The sequence below is a fragment of the Drosophila tropicalis genome, unplaced genomic scaffold, assembly GCF_018151085.1.
Source record: "Drosophila tropicalis isolate 14030-0801.00 unplaced genomic scaffold, ASM1815108v1 contig_845, whole genome shotgun sequence".
NCBI lineage: Eukaryota > Metazoa > Arthropoda > Insecta > Diptera > Drosophilidae > Drosophila > Drosophila tropicalis.
In genome coordinates, this window is record NW_027173338.1 from 5,980,753 (window position 1) to 6,003,264 (window position 22,512).

The 22,512-nt window shown below is 35.5% G+C and overlaps 5 protein-coding genes and 1 long non-coding RNA gene across 6 annotated transcripts in view; 3 read left to right on the top strand and 3 right to left on the bottom strand.

Moving 5' to 3' along the window:
• Nucleotides 1–56: 56 nt before the first annotated feature.
• On the top strand, nt 57–1,114 carry LOC137580746 (uncharacterized). The gene is made up of 5 exons (XM_068294863.1): nt 57–131; nt 196–328; nt 383–468; nt 527–680; nt 738–1,114. Exons 1-5 carry the CDS (start codon nt 57–59, stop codon nt 1,112–1,114), a joined length of 825 nt encoding a protein of 274 aa, XP_068150964.1.
• Nucleotides 1,115–1,815: 701 nt separating this feature from the next.
• Nucleotides 1,816–2,857, top strand: LOC137581389 (uncharacterized). Its single transcript, XR_011033132.1, has 3 exons — nt 1,816–2,105; nt 2,162–2,608; nt 2,667–2,857. It is a non-coding gene; the product is annotated as an uncharacterized lncRNA (long non-coding RNA).
• Nucleotides 2,858–3,688: 831 nt separating this feature from the next.
• LOC137580952 (beta-1,4-glucuronyltransferase 1) lies at nt 3,689–9,714 on the bottom strand. The gene is made up of 4 exons (XM_068295102.1): nt 9,633–9,714; nt 6,291–6,750; nt 4,084–4,858; nt 3,689–4,020 (listed from the first exon to the last, which is right to left on the bottom strand). Exons 2-4 carry the CDS (start codon nt 6,746–6,748, stop codon nt 3,820–3,822), a joined length of 1,434 nt encoding a protein of 477 aa, XP_068151203.1. The 5' UTR covers nt 6,749–6,750; nt 9,633–9,714; the 3' UTR covers nt 3,689–3,819.
• A 1,230-nt stretch (nt 9,715–10,944) lies between these two features.
• Nucleotides 10,945–13,957, bottom strand: sip1 (septin interacting protein 1). The gene is made up of 4 exons (XM_068294413.1): nt 13,743–13,957; nt 11,773–13,691; nt 11,352–11,702; nt 10,945–11,272 (listed from the first exon to the last, which is right to left on the bottom strand). The coding sequence occupies exons 1-4, from the start codon at nt 13,849–13,851 to the stop codon at nt 11,141–11,143; spliced, it is 2,511 nt and encodes an 836-aa protein (XP_068150514.1). The 5' UTR covers nt 13,852–13,957; the 3' UTR covers nt 10,945–11,140.
• A 435-nt stretch (nt 13,958–14,392) lies between these two features.
• The window catches only part of LOC137581015 (neuroguidin), a 53,171-nt gene continuing 45,051 nt past the window's right edge, over nt 14,393–22,512 (top strand). Inside the window, exon 1 of the mRNA XM_068295171.1 lies at nt 14,393–14,839. Coding sequence (XP_068151272.1) covers nt 14,831–14,839 — 9 coding nt within the window. The 5' untranslated portion in view covers nt 14,393–14,830. The remainder of the gene's footprint in view (nt 14,840–22,512) is intronic.
• On the bottom strand, nt 18,666–19,956 carry LOC137580588 (nuclear envelope integral membrane protein). The gene has a single exon (XM_068294685.1). It carries the CDS (start codon nt 19,905–19,907, stop codon nt 18,666–18,668), a length of 1,242 nt encoding a protein of 413 aa, XP_068150786.1. The 5' UTR covers nt 19,908–19,956.

The following is a 22,512-nucleotide window of genomic DNA, read 5'->3' on the forward strand; positions in this document are numbered from 1 at the left end:
TTAGCTACTCGTTGCCGTAGACCCAGAATGAAAGTGTTTCAGGTTTTATTTGCAACATGGTTCTTATGGAGTCCTATCTATTCTGTGCCTCGCTACGTTTGGGAGCATTGGTGATCACAGGTTTTGCTATGGCAAGAAGAATACTTATTTTCATTATTTATGATATTCTTAATAAATTGGTAAATTCTGCTGTAGGCCAAAAGCATCATTGTTATCTATATAATATTCGTTAATGGCATTGGATTTTTGAATGACTTAATCCAAATCTTTGAAACCAGCTACAGAACCAGTCAAGTCATAAAAGTCACCATTTATTGGGTAGAAAAATGTGAGTTTAAATATATGCTTAAAATTCTTTTTTGATTCATGTTATTGCTTATAGATCCCCAACAGATATTATATTTTGTTTTAATCTACCATTTTGGACACATTATATCCTGCATTCAGTCAGCCTATGGTGCTTATAATGTAAATTACTTGTTATATATTTTAGTCACAAAGTTTCTAATATATTATCTATATTTAGTTAAGAGGAATCCATGTCCTACCATTGGCAATATTCGAAGTTCTCTATACAATTCAAGTTGTTGTGATTGCAATATTTTTTCTTCGCATCTTAAGACATTATGTGAGTCTATCAACCCTAATAGCTATGACACTTGTTGTTTACTTCTATGCCAGTAAGTATTGAGAAACAAACCATTTTGGAAAAACCCTTTTAATCAATTAATTTAAAGTCCTTGTGGTTTATGATACCCTGGCTCTGTTAGCATTCATACAAATTTGCCATTTGGTATTCAGCGAGAGATATCAACAACTTTATGGCACAGATCCATTTAATCCCATCTTGATGACAACTATGGAGGACAGATTGCAGGAAAAGAATGATAAACTAAGCATTCCGCCGCCAATCATTATATATGTAATGCCTAAAATGGGTCAAAAATTATGGCAGTTACCGCAGTCAAAATGGTGGCAGGAGGATAGCCCCAGTAAGGAATCAATCAAGGATAACCAGTCTTCAAAGAATTTTCATCAAGATGAATTGCTATCAAATGCTCTGCTACGAACTGCCTTAAACGAAGGCTACTTTAATATTAAAACGAATAATTAGCTTAAAACAAGAAAAACTAATAAGTTTTACTTTCATTTTCAATGTAAGCAAATGATTTAATCTGGAACAGCTTCGGAAAGTTGTACACAATAATTGTCTTGGAATTTACTAATTTAAGAGGAAAAATGTCTAACTTTAAATTAATTTAAAATCTATAGAGTTGCCATATCCAATGATAAATACAGACTACAAGCTTTAAAGCTTCTGATGTATAAAGCTTTTCACCTCTTTGCATTTACACTTAGAGAATAGGGGATGAAATTATAGATTTATTTCTCAATCGTATATTTCTATTTATTTTTTACAATCAATTTTGAGATTTAAAATGTATGGACTAAGATTTATTTGATTTATAAACTACTTCTTGTTAAAGTAGTTATATTACTAAAGTACGTTATAATGAGTATAAAAAAGTTGGGTCGAAGATCGACCACATTTTATTGAATTAATAAACCTTCAAAAATTATGTAGATAGGGACAATCAATATTATGTTTATTATAAATTGATTTTACATCCCTACTATTTTGTGAGACGATCATTATCTAATATTTTGAGACAAAAATAGTTTTGGTGTACGTCAATTTAGTTATTTTGTCTAAGCGACCAAGTTTTTTTCTGTTGCCTACATCTTGGCGCAATAAATAAACAACATTTAAAACCCAGTAAACTTTGAAATCACTTTTGATTTGTTAGCATTAAAAATAACCACATAACATAGAGTAAAAAATGTTGGCACATTTTATTAGAAGCTTGAAAATGTTTGCCTTTGTTTTTTCTTTGCTGCGTTTCGTTGACTATTCTCAACGAAATGTATGCAACGGAAGACCCTGATATTGAAATGAATAGTGGATTCATTAGTCAACATGGTGAATATTGGGTGTGGAATAATTATATAACAGCTAGTGAGTATCTAATTGGAAATGAAAGCATTACCCTAACATCGCATGGCACTTACATGGATTTGAGATTATTACCCAAAATCTTAAAAAGGTAAGTAAGGACAAAAAATCTTTATGATTTCGTTTCATTAATCTATTATCTATTAGATGGCAGGCTCCCATAAGTCTTACAATATTTGCGTGTGGCGAGGACTATTATAATTTTAATCATGCATGGAAATATCTATTGGATTGCCTTGATCTTGCTGATCTAATTCGGCGCTATGTTAGCATTCATTTGGTTTTCCATCAGAGTTTTGTTCCAGAGGACTTGGATAATATGAGGAGTATTTTAAACAATGTTACAATTGATTCTTGTGATAGATCTTCAGCTTTTTTACTTTCGGATCAAAGTGAAACTTTTTGGCATCAGCATAAACTTGCATATCCAGTGAATCTACTCAGAAACATTGCTCGTGAAAATGTCAACACTTATTTCATTTTAGCCCTAGATTTACAATTGTTGCCACCGCCAAAATTACCTAGAAAATTTTTGAAATTTATCTTAAATCATGATAGTTGGCGTTATGCGGATATAAGGGAACCATATACCACGTGGGTCGATTTACCTCATCAAATGAAATAAAATTATTTTATTTATTTAACTGAACAGTGTCTTTTGTCTACCCACATTTGTGATCAAGGCAGATGCATTAATACCTAACACAAAATTTCAATTACTCATGGTATTACGAGATTTTAATCTTACAATTCCTATCTATGATGATTTTGGTGGTCAAATAAAGTGGTTACATATGCCAAATCCCAGAGAGGAACTGTCTATCTTTAGTCGCTCAAAAGTGAAAGAAATGTGTGTGGCTTATGTTAGTATTAATGAACTGGAACCCCTTTACGATGAGAACAACGAAATGGAATCCATATATGAAGAGAGCTTTAATTTAAAGGTGAGAAAAGAATATATTTCTAGGACTTTAGTGAAGCAGGATCAAAATTAATATCAAGCAGATTAGCTCTTCCTTAATATACACATCGTGTCCTTTATGGTTTTATTATTATCTACAAGCATTTTTAGAAAAGATGAACTCGGCACTCACGCATCCTAGTCTTCCTTTTGAAATCCTAATGTATCGGTCAAAAATCCATAGTAATAAGAAAAGCTAGCGATTATTTGATTAATTGATGTAAGATTCTTTTAAACTAAATCCATTTTTCGATGCAATAAAATTGGTCCCTTGCGTTAGCTCGGAATTGGACTTTCTTGATTTTTCAAGAATATTTCTTTGTACTGGTGGATTTTCGAAGTATTAGAATCCATTTTAAAACTTACTAATAGCTTCTTCTTTTTGCAGTCTCAAATATTGATAGATCTTAACTACACTTTCATCGTATTGGATGGCGCCTTTCTACTTCGTTCTTCTAACGACAGCTGGCAGCACTTGAATGTCATATCGAGTCCACGAGCTTCCTTTCTGAACTGGCGTAGATTGTTCATTTGGCGTCAGTTCTATTATCAGCTTATGAGGTAAATATAAATATTTGATATGTAGTAGACATATATTTTTATAAATTCCTCCTCGACAGTCATGTTCCTGATAATTTTGCATATAGTTGGTATATGCGATCGCGGAGCGTTCAATACTTTTTGAATAGGGGGAAAAAAACATACTGAAGATGTAGAAAAAAATCATTTGTTTGTATTAAAAATTGGCTATTATAAGTAAATCTTAAAATATAATTATGTACATGAAATATCACTTTTGTCTTAGGACTGTGGGGTAGATTGAAAAGCATTTATCTCCGTGGTATCATGTGGCACAGCCGGTGGTATTACCATAAAGTATCCGATATTCGGGTTCAATTTTCGACTTAATAAATTTGGTCATGGCCTTTGCATATTTCAGGCGTTGCGACTTACGCGATTGCTGTTTCTTAATGCCAGGACTATGGACTAGGAATGCTGGATGAAGGACATGATACTCAAAGCCTAGCAAGCACATGGCAAAGTTCTGAAAAAAGAAAGCGAAAGCTTATGCCAGTTTTTAACAATAGATTCATTAAACAATTATCACCTGTATCCGCTTGTTGGATTGTCCCTCCCACGTCACACGCTCATCGAAGAGTGGTTCAGTATTATCGCTTATATAGAATGGTTCCCAACTTCGAAAGGTATCCCTTCTTAGCGTCATGCTAAATAATTTCAACTCATCCCGGACACTGGGAGCACGATTAAGCCAAAGTTGTTGCTGTGGCACTTTGTGGCAAGTGGGGCAAACCTTGGCATGAAACAGCTGCGCCAGTCCATTGCGATACAGATGCAAGAGTTCGGCCTTGTTTTCAGGTACATGTTGGCCAGCTTCAATTTCGAAAACTGGCAGGGGATAAACTCGTCTCGGCTGCTGAGGATCCAGGGCCAAGACACTATTATTGCGAGCCACCATATCAAGAAATTGTTCAACAAATCCCACACTAGGATACAATTCAATGTCGCAAGCGAATATAAAGTGTGTATTAGATGCCTGACGTGCTATATTCCGACCCACATTAATCGGGTATGTCAAATTCGCCTTGACTTTGTACATGACTTCGCGGGGTATTTGGGTATAAGGCGGATTCGCCAATGTCCCATTTTCATCCATGCACTTGTACGGCCAATTCAATACATCTGCCTCATTGTAGGGCACATAGACGGGCATATGCAGATTGGAGAAGTACACATGGAATGTTACATAATCATTAATATAATGACTGCCAGGTAAACAATTCTTCACATACTGAATTGCATCCAAAGTGCTATTCAGATCATAGCCAGGTGCGTGTATCGCAAAACTAATGGGTGCTTGCCATCTGTAAATAAACAAATAAACACACATAAATGAACAAAGGAGAAGATCGCTATTTAATTGAAATTAGAAAATTGTTATTCGAAAACTTACTCTCTCTGTTAGTACATGAAAACAAATCAAGAATGGGATATGCAAAACGGTTCAACAGATTTTGATCATTAATATTTTATTTGTGACAGTTTTGTTCCTTCTTTTCAACAGGTCATATAAATTACTATTTAAATGTAACCGCATACAAAACCAAAACTAGTTAACTAGTAGAAACTGAAACTAAAACCAGAACGTTTATTTCATTCGGTTTCATTCTTTGATAAGTTTAATTATTACCACTTAAAATTTTTGGTGTTTAAGATTAACATCATCTCAAATCAATCATTTTGACTTCACTTTTTATGCAACTAGAACATAACTACATATAACAAACTTTTAGAGTTTTGAGGTTTCAGATATTGTATAACAGACAAAGATGCATTGAAATTTTTCCAAAATTCACAACAAAACTAGTTAAATTAATTCATTCACTTCAATTTTTCATAGTAAATATTACAAACACTGCTGTTAAGCCCCATTAAGTCATGACTATCACAACTTTGAGTTCCATATTACCATATCATTATTATTAAATGACATATAAAAAAATACTATCGTTTGATAAGAAGTTTCATTCATTCATTATTATACGCGTCTGATTTAAGAAAGCCTCTGGGAATTAAAAACATAATTTTGAAATTATCAGTTAGTAAAGAAATTGTTTAGTAAGTACTTTCAATTCACGAAAAATTAAATGAATTATTAATCAGTTGTCCTAGTTGAAAATTTAAAGATGATTCATAGTCATTCGACCATGACATAGAAAAATATGAAGTAAATCTTGTACAGATCTTTAGATAATACTTAGTTCTAGAATGCAATCAGAAAGTTAATTCAGAATATTAGAGAAATTTAAAGTATAAAGATGAGTCATCAAGTTCTTTCTGCTACCTATATGTGCTTTAGTTTAGTTTCTATATATAAAATATATATAAAAACTTTATCTTTTTAAGTGTACAGTATTTTGTTTAGCTTCCTTTTAGGTTTTTCCTGATGTAAGTTATACATGTAATTCAAAAACTCTCAAAGAACACAAAAAGAGAGAAAAAGATAAGCAAAAATGTCAATGACATCATGACAGTAGACAATTTCGACACGTGAGTTCTCTTACACGTTATTTTTAGCGATAAACTAATTAAAAACTCATATTACAAACGTTTGAAAACTGCTCGACTATCTCAAGAAGACATTTCCAACTACTCCAATTACCTTAAAGTAAGTCTATTTGGTCAACAGGGGAATTACATAGGCTATTAGAAATGTATCTTTACATCATCTTTAGAGTAATCTCAACTGACATTTATACTAAAGCTTAATATATGAACAATATTTAGATTACTTACCGCTCGGCCACCATTTCTAAATTATCAAAGAACGTGTAATCCCCATTTGTGGTATAAGTTATAGACTCGGCGCAACCCATAAATTGGCTTTTACTGCCGATAACTAAATTCTGCAGTAGCCAATATTCACCGTGCTGCAGTCTTTGAAATCTCAATGGCTGATTGCGACAGTTAACCAATTTCTGTAGTTCCAATGTTCTAGGTGATATTACTCTAGTTTCGATTAGTGGGGGAACCAGTGGCAATTCCTCAGTCAATGGATCGTCTGTGCTCAACAATCCTGATGATGTTTCATTGTCATTCAGAAGGAGAAATTTGGTGAAATCATTTCTCGAGATTCTGGGCAGTGTGAGGGTTCGAGCCTGTTGCAGATTTCGCCATATCAGGATGACAACCAGAGTCAGCAGAACTACAAGTGGCCATAATCTCATATATCGTCTGTTGCCCAAGCTTACCATGGCTATAAAAATGTAAAAGAATTGAATTATTATGCGATAAGTTACCAAATGACATTGAAAATGCAATTGCATAAGAAACCCAGACGTGCTTCAATTTGAGACAACATAAATGAAAACCCGATAGGTGGTAAGTTGCTCATTAACTTTCTTACACTAATGCTTATTCGATAAGAACTAATTGAATGGGTTGTGGCACAATCTACAGTGTTTGATTTAGGGTGGGTCATAAAAAACAGGTAGAACTTCTCAGAATTCTAAAAATATATATACATACTTAACTTACATTTTGAGCTTAATAGAAAGTGATAACTCCAATAAATAACTATGTACATGTTGCCGATAAACATAAAAATTATATACAACTTTTAACAAAACATTATGACGACTTGTGTTGATAACATTTGGAAATATAAAACCCAAATTTCCCCAGTTGCCTTGATAATGCTGACACCGATTACTTATCGCTGATTGTATTAGACAAAGAGGCGTATACACTTTACTAGGTGTTTATGGAATTCACTTCTAAACACTTTGAAAGCATCTTTGAGACTGCAACTCTATGTAGAGTATTGAGCACATCTTTCTCTCAGCATAGACCGGGTAAATTTAAGTAGTTCAATCCATCTGATTTTTAATGCTTGGATACTTAAGACTATCTTCTAGATATAGGCATGTATCTAGCTATATAGCTTCCTTTTTTTTTATCATTGAAAATTGTACAGATTTTCTTTATTTGCTTCTGTCGATAGCCTCAATTAAAAAAAAAACATTAAACTTGGATATTGCCATAAACTTGTAATAAAGACCGACTTCGAGATGGCAAATGAAAGGTTACGAAAAAAAAGTGTTTCCTTGTTTTCAATAACCTGTAGAGAGACTAAAGATCAGCCAACTTTAAACATATTTCAACATAATTCCTCTCATAAAGTCATCGAATTTATAATGCTTTTATTGTGCTTTACGCATTTGTTTGACTTCCACAATTATAAACTATTTATGGCCAAATGTCGTACATAAGTAGTTAACTTTCGCAGTGTTGAGATAACACTCGTAAATTGGAAAAACCAGAACCCTTGCTAAGGTCTGGCGATCATTTAACTTTAGCTATGCTGTAGTCTGTATACCCTTGCAAGTCATATACATTTGTATACACATCGTCGGAAATGATGCTCCTTCTATGAGTTACACACTTTTCATCAAAATTAATTTACCTTTATATGCAAGGGTATGAAAACAAAATGTTTATATACCTTTTATTACTATCATCTATAATTTATATACCATTTCCCATACGTTGGGAGACAAAACATAATTGTATAAAGTAGCAAATGATTAGCATTTTAATTCCTATCAGGAAACTATACATATCTCTGGCGTCTACCAAATACATTGAACAAGATACTTATTTAAGTGGTTCATGCTTAACTTCTGTGCAATTTCCTATGTATTAGCTAAGTCTAGACATCGATATGACTCCACTTAAAAATATATGCATTCGAATGGATGTAGAGGACACAATGCATTCATTAAGTGTTAATAAATCTGAATATAAGTAATTGAGTAAAATGAATAAGAATAAATTGATAATCAAACCGAATAACTGATTGATTTCTTAAGAAGCTTTTAAGGGTTCGTTTACTTTCATCAGTTACAGTTTTAAGCAAATTTTGAGGCATTTTAGTTCTAATTTTTCAAGGGTTTATAAATTTATTTAAAATTCACACAAATATTGTATTCATGAACGATCGTAAAAGAATTTTAAAATGAAAAATTTCTTTCGGATCTTCAAGGATAGAACATAATAAAGAAGAAACTGTAAAAATATGTCTACTAGATTATGAGAAAGAGTTACTTTAATTATTCACTTCAAGATTTATAATTTAGGTACTTCCTTAGAAAACTCGAGCTCATAATCGATTTTGTCATATGTTTTTATAAACTACGTAGGGCTATTAAATGGGAATTTGTTGTAAGAAAATAGCGCCACTTTCTATGCCCAGTGCCAGATCAATAGACGAATATCACAAAGTCCATTCGATAACAGCTCAGGAATATTAAAATAGTTAAGCTTTGTCGAATTTAATCCGTGTTTAGATTAATATATAAACCATCTAATCTTAAACCATCTTTAACTACCTTCACGGCACTGTCATTTCTTCATTAAATTAATTAATTACAAATTGTTGTCACTAATTTGCACTGTCACATTGTTTTATCACTTTTTATATGATGGGTAAACGATCCGGTTTCGAAATGCTTTAGAATATCTCACCCGCGTAAGGTAATCAGTCACTAGATATCTTTCTAGCATGCTTGTAATCTAATACAATAGATAATTTTATCAATACGTATTGCGAGAGGAAATCGATAATTGATTTTTGGTTTTTTTGGCTATTCTCATCTCTCTTTTTTTTTCTGGGGAAAACAGGTGAATTTTTCTCTCTCATTTATTGGCATTAAATTGATATCTGCCCCGTGTACCAGCTGGTTAATGTAAAAATTAGATTTCTTTGTTTGTTTGTCTGTGATTTAAATATATAATATTTACAAATATGAGCAGCCAATTATTGAAATTACTTTATTTTTGAAAAGATCTTATCTTAACAATAACGAACTTCTGTCGAATTTCACATGCAGCCTTATCAGTCACTGTTGAGAGCAATTCTTTCGAAAAACCTCACTGTTTATGACCTATAACAATTAGCCATATGAAGTGCTAGAAACTTAATGCCACTTTTGAGATCTTATTAAAGGAATCGCTTATTATAAAACCGTTTATAACCCGATGATTCAGATATAGTTTATGATCCATCAATTGATTGTATATCACTTAAGATGGTGTGGCAAACGGAAACCATATGTAGGCCATAAACTAGCGACGCACCTTGTACTTCGGTTTTCTTTTCTAGTAATTTTATATATATAAATGAAAATAATTATTTTTGCAGCCTTTAGCTTCGAGTGCTCGGAGTCAACTGAAAGCATATTCAAGTAGTAACCCGAAAAGAAAAACGCAAAACAACTTTTAGCGGTTATGATAAGGAAAACGTTCCCAAGTGGCGGTCAATTTGCTTAACCGTTAGCAGTCTCAAAAAAAAGACTATCAGGTTCTCGTTTTTATCAGTCAAGTTGATGGCTTGCACAAATCAATAGATAATAAATACTTTAATCAAAAGCCATACAGATTGACTAAGGAGCATTCATTGCATTGAATGGATTCGTATCTATCAGATACGAATAGTCAGTCATACATACATATATTGACGTGCAACAGTAGCTATTACATTCACTTCATGTTTTACATAGTGTCAATGATTAGATTGACTAATTTCGATGAAACTCGCTCGTCAGTTTCTTTGAAGTGCTTCACTGTCTTATCAATCGGCTGCGAAATTCCACATAGAGGTAGAAACATTTTTCGTATCTGTACTAAAACTTTTACAATCTCGTTAATAATACAATCAATTAAAATCAATAACAATTAGAAAATTAAAAGAAAAAACGTAAAAAGTAAAGTCCGATTTTGATTCCTTAATTAAAGTTGTAATGAAACTCTCTCTCTAGTCGATATTTTTAATTTGAACAAAACTTTGATTTTGTCGGCTCTAAGTTCAAAATTATTTAAAAGACCCTCTTAAACATTTTTAAATGTATCTTTATATATTTTACTGTAATCGCGTCTTTTTTTCGTCAAGTAAATGTCTGCTTTTATATTGTTTCAATTATATGATATGATATGATAAGAATGTATTTAGTTTTATTAACGTGTTTTGTCGTTTTTTATTTTACACCTTTGTAGTCTTAAATTTGCATTATCTTTGGTCTTTTTTTCGGATAGAATGTTTAAATTTTTTGCAAAAATTTTAAAATAAAATGTGTATATTGATGTAAAAATAGAACGCTAATAACATTTTCCCAATTCCAATTATACACATTTATTTAGTTTGATTAATAGTCATCATGGAGTTATGTAGGAAATTCCAAGCCAAAAGATTATACTTTCCGCTACTGTAAATTTAGTAAAGAAAGCAATTCGCCAGGGTATAAAGAGCTGATAAAAGTAAAAAATTATTCAAAATATTGAGATTTTGAAGTACACGTCTCTCGTACTAGAGAAGTTCTGACACATTTCAAGAACATGGAAATTTCCAAAAAATAAAGAGTTGACAAATATTAAATTAAAAGAAACCTTTAGCTAAAGGAATCAGATTTAATATATTTCAATGAAAATAAATATGACAATGTTATCAGTTGCCTGAGACGAATATTTACTTTAACTGATTCTTAACGGCTATTTTATTTATTTACAACTTTTGTCAACAATACAACTGAAAAATTCTTTAAACATAACTAACTAACTAATAGCTTACAGTAGATATTTGTGGTATATATCTAAAGTACTCCTGTTTGTGAACGTTCTAATAGTTGATTAAGGCCCACAGGTTGCCAATTGCTAAAGTTGCCATCGCTCAACATGCAGACATTTCGATCAATGTAGCAAAAAAGTTTGCCCACGCGATAAATCTGAAATAAATAAAAGTTTGTTATGATTAGACTGTTTAGATGTGAATTAAGAACAGTTCATAATCAATTTAAGACTCACCTGCTTGCCCAATTCCCGACGACCGGGTAGGGGTGCAAAAATAATGCCCAATTCGGCACATTTCTGTGAGACCAATTCTTTGAACTCCAATTGCGCGGGCTGTTCCATAAGCATAACAGGCGGCAAGAGAACAGCAGCTGGCGGAGCTGGTGGCACAGGGGGCGGTGGTGCGGCCGTTGCTGGTTGCAGCAAGGCATCTGTGGCGCGATGCATCATTTCCAGAGCACGTCGTAGGTGTTCCTTTACCGAGGGTTCACGCAATAATTCTTCACTTAACATACTTTTCCAACCAGTATACCAACGAGAGATTTCCGCATAGTCAGGCGATTGATTTAACCATAATACCAGAACCTAGAGTTTATAAAAAGAAAACCTCATTAACATATGCCAATGGAGGTGAAGAGGTTTCGATAATGCTTACCTGCATCCAGCGTGGAAAGAAATGTTTATCCAACAAATTGGCCATATGCATGGGTGGGATCAATTCATTCCATTCCCAAACTTGATGCCACATTTCCAAGTTTTGATGCAAAGGATTGATAATGAACTCACCGAGAACAATTTGCAATTTGGGAATAATATGAAGCAGAAGGAAATGAACCATTTCATCTTCGGGAAACGCCTGTTGCCAGGGTGTTAGCATAGCACGGGCTGAACGATCCGCTGGAGACCAGGATTGCAAGGCTGCACCAAGTTTACTTCTTATCTGAGGGTATATGGATTCTTCCAGTTTGGGACCCAAAATGCCGTGCCAAGGCAAAATCCAACTGTGAATGGGAACAGTATCCGTTAGGGGATCCCATTCTTGTACTCCTTTGGCCAATCGCGGCAGTATGAGTTGTTCCAACACCGAATCGAGGACCCATGTGGGCATTAATGGGGCCCAAGCATCGAGTAGAGCAGCCATGGGCGAATAATCCTTTGGTGGCCAATTGGCGGCACAGGTACGAAACGATGGCATCACTCCGGCCCAGATCAATGACGAGTAAGGATCAAAGACATTGCGTGACTTTTGTTCAGTAAGATCCTTATCTTGAAGCATACTTCGCCATTTCTTAACCAGCTGCAAGGGTTTAGTAGGCTGCTCCAAAGGTTCCCAGCTAGATAGTTCCTTTTTCATTAAGGGCGCTATAACGCCGGCAGCCAAATCGGCCAGACCGAATTCCTTGAATTCTGATGAATAATCATGGATGAGTTCGAGGAATAAGTGTTCCGCCTGCGATAGACTTATTTCGGGATCTTCACACAGCTTGTCCACTCTTTCTAAAGCCTCTTCGAGTGTTTTAATGTGGTTCTGTTCCAGTTGGACTATTTCCTCGAGATGTTTGTATTCAATTTCCAAAGCCTGCTGCTGGCTAGAGGATTCACGCTCGGATTTATCTATGGATATGATTTGTTGTTCGCATTGGCTGACCAAAAGTTGCAGGTTGTGGGTCAATTCAGGCATGGCAAAGGCCGAAACTCCACTTGGTTTCTCCTCAACATCATCGATTGCAACTTTAGCCTGACCCAAGGCATGATAACCACTGAGAACACGTTTCTCCGGTCCCGTCATATCAATTACTGGCACGTTGCCCAATTTTTTGCTCAATTTCTCGGATAACAAATGCTGGGATTTTTTGCCCTTCGCTATGACCTCTTCGACGGATTTGTAGTAGTAACGTTTGCCAGCCTTTTCTTGACTATCGGCTGCGGATCCTGCTGCTCCGCCTTTTCGCCATTTGTTCATCTGCTCTTTGAATTCCTTGGCTTCTTGTACGTCTTCGTCGACTTTAATGCTCAGTTTTGGCTTGCCACCTACACTGGCAGCTGTCTCCGGTCCATATGCTCCTATGGCGCCTCGACCTTTTCTTACATGCGCCTGCACAGGTTGGGAAATACCTTGCAAGTCCTTGCCGAGACCTCTGCCCGGCTCATAGCCCATCTGAAGCAATAATTTGGCGCCAATGCCTCTGGTATGTTGCTCCCACGCTCCCACATTACGATCACTGGGTATATGCGAGCGATGTCTCAGTCCGGCAGTTTGTTTTATTTTTGCCATTGTAGGCTTTTGCTCATCCGCCGAAGAAGACTCATCGGTGCTTTTCTGAATACCAAAGGCAGGACGGGCGTTTTCGCTGGATGCATCGCTGTTTTCCGCTTCCTCATTGTCATCTTTATCCTTATTTTCGCCATCGTTGCCGTCTTCAATGGCCTTCTTCTTTTTCTTTTTGCCAGCTTGTTGGATTCCACCTGCCACAAAATTGACCGGCATGGTGTAATCTTTGGGAGCCCGACTGCGGGATCGCGAAGGGCGGCTACCTTCATCCTCCTCACTGTCATCCCCATCGGCCCAAATGCCTAAAACAAACACAGTAAGTTAAATGAAGCGACAGAGATTTTTCCCCTTACCATAAATTTGCTGGTGCTTGCTCTGCCTGCCACGAGGTCTGTTTATATTGAATTCGTTGTCCAAGTCGTAATCGGTGATCTCAAAGCGCTCGTACTCATTGTCGGACATTGTAAATGAGTTCTTAACACAATTTTTCTTATTAAAAATTCTCCCAAAACAAAACGTTTGCAAAAAACCGCATTAGCGATGGACAATCTAATGGTTCGTGCTAGTGATGTGAGGCAGTGCAAAGGCCTGAGTCTAACCGATAAATAGCGAATATACAAATTTTTTTCGATAGTTGTTTGATGTTCGATGTGTGGTCGAGTTGCATCGAACGAAAGTGTTGTGGGTAGGGTATTTTAGGGAAGTTTGACTATTTCAGATATTTGTTAATGTTATGATAATGTTTTAACAGTTTCTATTTCTAATAATGCAAACCGTATTGCATATTAGGAACAAAGGCTTAAAATACATATATTTAATAAATACTTTTTTGTAATTATCGCTGTCGTTAAAATCATGTGCCTCTGTCTCACTTTCATGGCAGAGTATGCAATAGTCTAGTAGAGCGTGAATATCGAATGCTGCTGTTGAAAACATGGACCATGTGTCTATGGTGAAAAAGGTAAAGTGAGCTGGTATTGTTTTGCTCACCACGGAGGCGAATAACTGTTTCTGTTTTCAACGCGTGCGGTTCGTTTTACGCATAAAATTAAATGCAATAATAATAAACAAAATTATGAATACTGCTAAGTACTTAGGTGTAAATAATATTTGACGAATGTGTGAATGATGAATTAAACAAAAGCGAATAAAACGAAACCGATTTCGCCCAAAAGAAAAGCAACAACAAAAGTGAAACACGTGCAGTGCTACGCTCTTTTTGCTCGGTCTCTCTTTCTTGCTCTCACTAGTACGCGTGTTTATTGTTGCTGTAGCGGCTGCTTTTTGCATTGTTTATTGCTCTGCCGCTGCCTCCCCCGACGCCGACATCACAAAAACAAAACTTGCCGGCTTTAAATTTTGTTTTGTTTTTGGCCTGGCACTTGATTTTATTTGGATTTGGATTTAATATACAAAACCACAAAACAGAAACTACACAAAAATGGTTCAGGTTAGTAACAAATATTTTTACATAATTCTGAGAAAAGTCAAAGGCAAATAAATAATAATATTTATGTTAAACATTGGCACTTGAAATTATAAAGTTCAAAGTGTCAAGAAAATCTAATTGGACAAATATTACAATTGTGGTTTGTAAATTGGGTTTTGTGGTATTAACGAAATCTAACATTATTTGAAATAAAAAATACAAAAAAAGCAGTTTCGAAAATCTATGTTAATTTCTATTTAAATATAGGTACATAGTATGTTCCTAATAAATTCTCAAGTAAACTATTAAATTATATTTTGGAAATATTAGAACCTTGAAAATGTTGAAACGTTAAACACAGCAAAAACCTTAATCATTAAAATACATACTTTGTATCTGTATTCAACGGGTAAAGTTTAAAAATTATTAATCTTGAGTTTTGATTTGTCTTTTTATTGTATAACATAAAATTTTTAGACTTAAGACAGGCCCAAGTTATGGACTTGGAGTCCATAAGTTAGTAAATTTCGTGTAGTGCCATAAATAAATAAGTGCTACAATATTTTGCTAAGCATTATATACAAAATTATAATTAATTTTATAATGTAAACTTGAATTAATATTCTTTTGAGGTATATATTTTGAAAACTTAAGAAACTAAGAAGTATTTAATAATAATGGAAATAATTTTTATCAGGTAATTTTCTTTAAAGTCAAATATTTTCAAATTCAAAGTCAAATTTTTTCTAATTTAAATTCAAAATCAGTTATCTATTGCAACGTTGTTGAATTGAATCAGTTCTAGTATCGTGAAATCAGCGAATTGTATGTGAAATGGTAAATATTGGTTTTTGAAATAGTTAGCGAACTGGAAGTTTTTGAAAAAAATGATATATGTATGTACATATGTAATCAAACTCTGTAAAACGTCATCTCTCAGTCTTAGAATTACTTCTGATCTGTTTTTCTCGAAAGATGATGATATAATTCTAAATTATATGAAAGAAAGTGGTTTCGATCAACTAAAATGTTACTTTATTTAATATACATAAGTCTTTATTAATATTCAAGTAAAAGAAAAGCCTTGGAAAAATTATCAGAATCTACGATCTTAAAGCATTTTCTTAAATACTTTTGCCTTTTTGAGAGATGAGAATCTCTTTTGTGAAAAAAAGTTACTAAAATTTGAATTAACAATAAATCTACATTTAAAGTCAAGTTTTTTGTATAGTAGTTTTGAAATTGAGAAGTGTATTTTTCCAGGATTTTCTTGATATTCCACCCTGGGATGCTTAGAAAAATTTACGTGCCATGACCTCTGAAGCAGCTTTCGTGCGTGTGTGTGTGTGTGTGTGTGTGTGTATGCATACATACAACCCCGCAGGAACAGCGGAAAACCTTCAATGGAAAATGCATCTTGTTTTTTATTATTTCTGCTGTTTTCACCACCCAACTACTACTACCCAACCCCCTAACCAACCCATGAATAAGCTGCAATGTCCCAAACGGGAATCAACCACCAACAAAACAGATAAAATGATCCAAACAAAATATGTTGATATGGCCAAAGAATCCAATTCGAATGGGAAAATTGGCCCATTCGGACCGACCGACCAATGTGTGTGTGCATGGGTGTGATTGTGTGGAGGACATCGCGTTGTGTCCTTTCTGCCCATGGAAACTGTTCGCTTTCGTAATGAACTCGAAAACGTTGCATTTAGTCAATTTTCCATCCACCACCAAGCTGTGTGTATGTGTGTGTGTGTGAATGTTGAACGGATAGAGGGGGAGGTGAGGAGTAAAACAAATCGTGATGCGAGTATTTAGAATTGCTAGCAAATTAAGATACCCTGTATTTACCTCTGCAAAAATATAAAATATTTAAATATATGAAACATTTTTACACCGTTTCCGAGGATAGATTTCAAATGCGTTGAAGTATAGTAGGGGACATATTTAAAACCCAAATATATACATATACATAAGTATATATATTCCGTTTCGATACCCTCGTGTCTGGTTCTTTAAATCATACTCGCGCCTCCAACTTAAGAGCTTTTTGACTCTAGCGTACATAAAATTTATTTGTCGAAAGGATGTAAAGATAGTATTTAGTATATTTTGCATCATATTCCCAATTCAATCACATCGGATAAATAGGATAAATAAAAATCGGTATTTAAAGCTTTGCCTATGAGTATGCTGAGGAAGGTGTTTTTGATATTTTTAACCTATTACCCATTCGAGTTCTATAATATATTATCAGGTAATTTATGGTATTCTGAGTCCCATATACCCCTCGCATAATACCGTGCAATACCCAGATTTCTATGTATATTGTGGCCCAAAAAAAAAGGAGGCAGAAAAAAATGATTCCTGGTTTACCTGCTGCCGCCCCGTCGTCAAATGATTGAAGTTCCACTTTTCGATTTGAAATGCGTTTGCGCCTACCTCATCGTCGTTGTCGGTCCACGTTGATGTTCACGTCTAGGACCAACCGTATGCGCATCCTGACTCCTGCCTCCTCTCTATCCATTATCTTCTACCACTCTTTCCCTTTCTCTCTCTCTCTCTCTCTCTGTTTCTCTTATCCACATGGACGTCAAAGCGCATTTTGCACATTTGCATTTGCCGAGGCTTAGTAGTCAGTTGGGTCGACTCTAACGGATGGATGAGGTGAGGGGGGTACTGAACATTTTCCTCCTTCTAAGTGGGTGTGTGTTTGTGTGTGTTCAATAGCTAAACGAACGAACATTTCTGACGTTTGACCAAACTTTTGTTATTGTTGTTGTTCCAGTTGTTGCTAATGGCAAAACAGGCAAGTGAGTGAGGCTAGGCTAGTTTTGGTGGTGCCACAGAGATAGATATAGAGAGAGAGAGAGAGAGAGACAGAAACTGGGCGACGGGACGAGGGAAAAAGGGCGTTGGGGTAGGGTTAATAGGCACATTTTGTGTATTCGCTTGCTGCTGGTGACTCGACTGAGTCCACCGAGTCTCTTATTTTGTAACTACCAAAGGCAAAGCAAATGTCCAAGTGCAGTTTCTCATCTTCCCGTTGTTGTTGATTTTGTTGCTGCTGCTGCTGTGTGCTCAGGATACATTTTTGGCAGTATTACAAGCAAAGCGGAATGATTATAAGGACAATTAAGTTAATTATACTAAGTACCAAAACGGCACGGCCACCAATCGTACAAATAAAAATGTATCCTTTCCCCTTTCCGGCTAGCATATTTTTATAATATTTAAGGAGTCCTTTTTGATCTACAATTTGTAATTTGATTATAGATTTATTAGAAAATCTTAAATTTGCCACTTCAAGTTGTAAAGGAATTCAACAGAAAATCAAACAAATGTTAAAAGTTAATAAACCTTTCCAAAAGCTAAGAAAAAGCTTGACCATTCGACTCATAAGGCGTCATCGCTGGGGTCAAACAGCTGATTTCCCTTTTGACATTCATATTTGAAATACTTTCCTGGTAGCCAAGAGATCCATTTTTTTTTTCCTGCTTTGTCTTATTTCTGCTTTTTGACCAAAGAGCAACTAGGCGCAACTTGTGTGTGTATGAGAGGATGCCTGCCATTTTGCCTCTACATTTTGTGTCCAACACATTAGTCACCCCCCTCCACACACACACACACAGTCAGTATTAACCTAAAGGACTATTGGACCTCAACCTGCGTCCACATTTACCTACACCTGAAAAAACTCGCCTCGACGTCTCCCACTCGACTCTTGTCTCTTTGGCATCTTCGATTTCTATTGAAAAAAAGACCCCAAGGCAATATTTTCTGTGTGCGTTTACTTTTCAATTAACGAAATGCATTTTGTGGCTTTTTCGTACAAAATTTAATCTCCATACCTAAGACTGCGTGAAGAACTGCTGCCACTTTTAAATTGATATCGATTACTATGGATTGTAGTTATCGAAGAACTATAACCATCGTCATCATTAACAAAATCAATACCCATTAGTTCTGGCGGATCTTGGTTCATAACACGTAAATGCATTTGGTATTTTGATTGATAAAGGTCATGAGCTATTAGTAAATTCATTTCTTGTTGATTTCCGATCTCTTGAATTCTATTTGCAAATGGCTCCTCATTTTTTATCGGCTGGTTTTTCTTATAGCCCAGAAATTGGCCAATAAGGCGTCGATAATAGATATTATGTTTTTTTAGCCAAACATACAGACACGCCAATTCCCGCCATGGCATGAACACGAATACACAAAACCAACCAAATAAATTATAATCCGAGGCCGAAGATATCATCAAATAGGCTACAAGCCTATATATCCGGCAAAGAACATGTCTTATGATACTGAATTGCCACAACCATCGCCAACGCAGACAGAGTTTTTTCATCAATAGTCCAGCAGCCACCCAAATTCCAATCACCAACATCATATTCTCTTCGAAAATTATATTCAGATTCGTTATTAGCGGCTGCAGACCCTTAAAATCCCGATCCCCTGCGAGATAAAGAGCCACTTGAACCAGGATTACACTGCTTACCCACCATCCAAAACAGATGGACGAAAAAGTAAAGCAGTATGGGCTAGTTGATATCATGGGCGCCATTAAGAATAATCCAAAACCCAAGATTAATTGCGCCAAACGATCACGATCACATGGCATTTTCCCCACCTTTAGTTTATATGTCCGATTTGTATATATGCCATAACAAGATTTCTCATGGGCCGGCAACTCAATCACATGAGTTTTCTGCTTACTTTTCGTTAGGTATTTCCCCACAAAGTATTCCCGCTTCAAGTGATGTGCACGGTAAACCTCAAAAGCTGTTTTTTCCCTGTATTGTTGCCAATCCACGACATTTTTTGTTTCTTGAAATTCCAAGTGTAATTCAACTGTTTGAAAGAGATTCTGCCATGTTAGAGGGCTAGCCTGCCGACAATAGATTTTAATGATATTGGTATCATATAATATTCGCAACACTGGTAAATCATTTTGAATATAGGTCTCTCCGTCTTGCAAATAGGTAACCAATAGCTTTTGAGCCATACTCTTATGGGGCAAGGTTGAAATAAACCCTGGAAGAATGAGAAAAATTATGATAAATATCACCATTTCGAATATGTAAAAAGGCCTCGTTGAAATCAATCTGTCGGAAAACTGAGAAGGTATGAGAAAATTGTTGAAATGCTTGAAGAGAACTAAGTTACTTAGTTTCAAAATTTCTTTATTTACAAATAGAATTTGAAAGTATTACTATTTGCACTTTTCTGTAATTAGTTTGGCCTGAAATTTTCTAGTGAACCTCACCCTAACACTAGATTTTATTGAACACTTCTGCGATGTTCCCAAAAAAAGTAATTTCGATTTTGCATCAAGTGAGATATTGTAGATTAAAATTTAAAAAATTCTTTTGCATTCTTTTTACTCATCAGCTTCATTTACAAGCTATTCGCTCACATTCCTTAGCTAAACAATGCACAACTCCATCATCGGTTATTTATGCGTCTTTAATGTATGCCAAACCAAAGAGAAAAGAGGATTAATAGCTTTAAGCAAACAGTAGAAGGACTCAACAAATTTTTGATTATGCTTTGCAATGAACAATCTCCATAGATTTGGGGCTCCTAGCGCTTGAATGTAGGCAATAAAATTGGTGGACATTTAGGTTTATGAAGCTCTCGATGGATTTGGATAGGTTTTCGTAGGCATCAAGAAAGTTCCATTAGTTTACTCCTGGCTTGGCATCTTTATAACCCATCAACTTCGTATATCATCGAGTCTTTCATTTTACATCTTTGCAACATTTGCTCTTGTTCCCTTTCTTTCGCTCTCTTTCTCTTGTTTGTAGTTGGCTTTTTAGGCATTTTCATGTCCTTTGTGCCATACATTTTCTCTCTTTTTGTTTCTAGTGTGTCGTTCTTCCTTTCTTTTTTGCAAACACCCTCAGAAGCAGCCCGCGTTCCATTTTTCGACTACTTTTTGTGGCTGCATACTACGTCCTTACTACGTTCTACTACTACGTCAAAAGTCAGGGTTAAGGCAAAAAACCATAAAAAAAAAGAAAACAACAATCTCGCACATTCAAGTCGCGATGTGAACAACAACAACAAAACAGAAATAAGGGAAAATCTAAAAAGAAAAAACCCACACCAAAAGAGGAAAGAAAAATCCACGCACAAAGTGGCAAACAAGCAACAACAAAACGGAAGAAAAAGTTCTCATAGAAGAAGAAGTTGAAAAGGAAAAATAAGTGCAGGAAAACCAAACGCCATAAGAGTAAAAGAGAAGGACCAACACACACAAACACACACACACATATGTATGTACACACACACAAACACACAGAAGAGATGAAACTCGACGTGCATTATGACCAAAAATCGAACTGAAATTTCTGCCATTTTTTTCTTCTTCTTTTGCTCGGTCAGAGAGTTCTGGTTCTGGCCCTGGTCCACACAGAGCTGCTCTGTATGAGTGCATGTGTGTGCATGGCTATCATTGCTTTCGTTTGCAAAGTCTTGCTCAATTTTTTCGAATTTTTTTTGTTTTTTTTTTTTTTTTGTTTCTGGTTTGCTTTTGGGCCTCATGCATTTTCCGTGTTTCGTTTTGTGCGCAAAATAAATTGGTAAACAAGCGAGAAAGCCGGATAGAGAGGGAAAACTGGGTGGGAAAGGGACAGAGTGAGTGAGTGGAGAGATGATGTGGGGAAGGGGGAGTACTATACATGAGTTTCGTATATAGGTGTAGTCCTGGCAACTCTGTGTGTGTGTGTGTGAGCGTGTGCATATGTACGTTCCCTGCATTTTAGTGCTTGTCCATTGTCCATTTCTCTTCTACCCACAGCAGCAGCCTCCTCCATATTCATTTCCGCTTTCCCTGTGCATTGTGAATCTCTCTCTCTCTCTCTCTCTTTCACTCTCTCTCTGTGTCTGTGCAGGACTCCCTTCTCTCCTTTCCTCATATATTGCACATTGTGCGTCTGTTTCTCTATTTTTGCGTTGTTGTTGTGTGTCCCCCACTCGTCCTGCCCATTTTCTGTCGTTGTTGTTGCTGCTGTTTTCCACCATCAGCGAAATAGGCTGCGTTGCTGCCCGTTGACGTTCTCTCCTCCTACCTCCTTCCCTCCCTCAGAGCCAACGTCAAGCATAGCCTGTATGGCTACCCTTTCATCTCCACCTCCTCTGCTGCTCACTCCTTCTCTCACTTTCCCCAGCGCGTTTATTGCTGCTGTTGCTGTTGCCGTTGTTGTTTTTTCGGTCGCTGCATTGGGGGGCGCAATCCTTTTTTTAATTTCTCTGCCTTTGTTCACAGTGGGATGAAAATGATTTGTAAACTTAACGTTTTTATCAGATATCGCTAAACGTAATAATATTGTTAATTTATAAGACCAATATTATCAAACATGAAAGGCTTAAACTTAACTATAAGTTTAGAAAGTGTTTCTTAGAAAAAAGAAACATGGGATTTTTAACGTATGTATATCCTCTGAATGACATTAACTGCCGTTATCAGATCCTTAAGCGTCCTTACTTTAGGAGTCATAGATAAAAGTACTCTACTACTAAGCAAATAGACCGACTAATTCAAGAGGAATTCAAAAGAATTTATTTTATAGTTCCGAGTAAAATATACAAATTCCTTTCCTACTTTTAGTGCTATATATAGTGATTAACTGAGAGATTTAATTGGTAACAACATTAAATGACAAAAATAAATA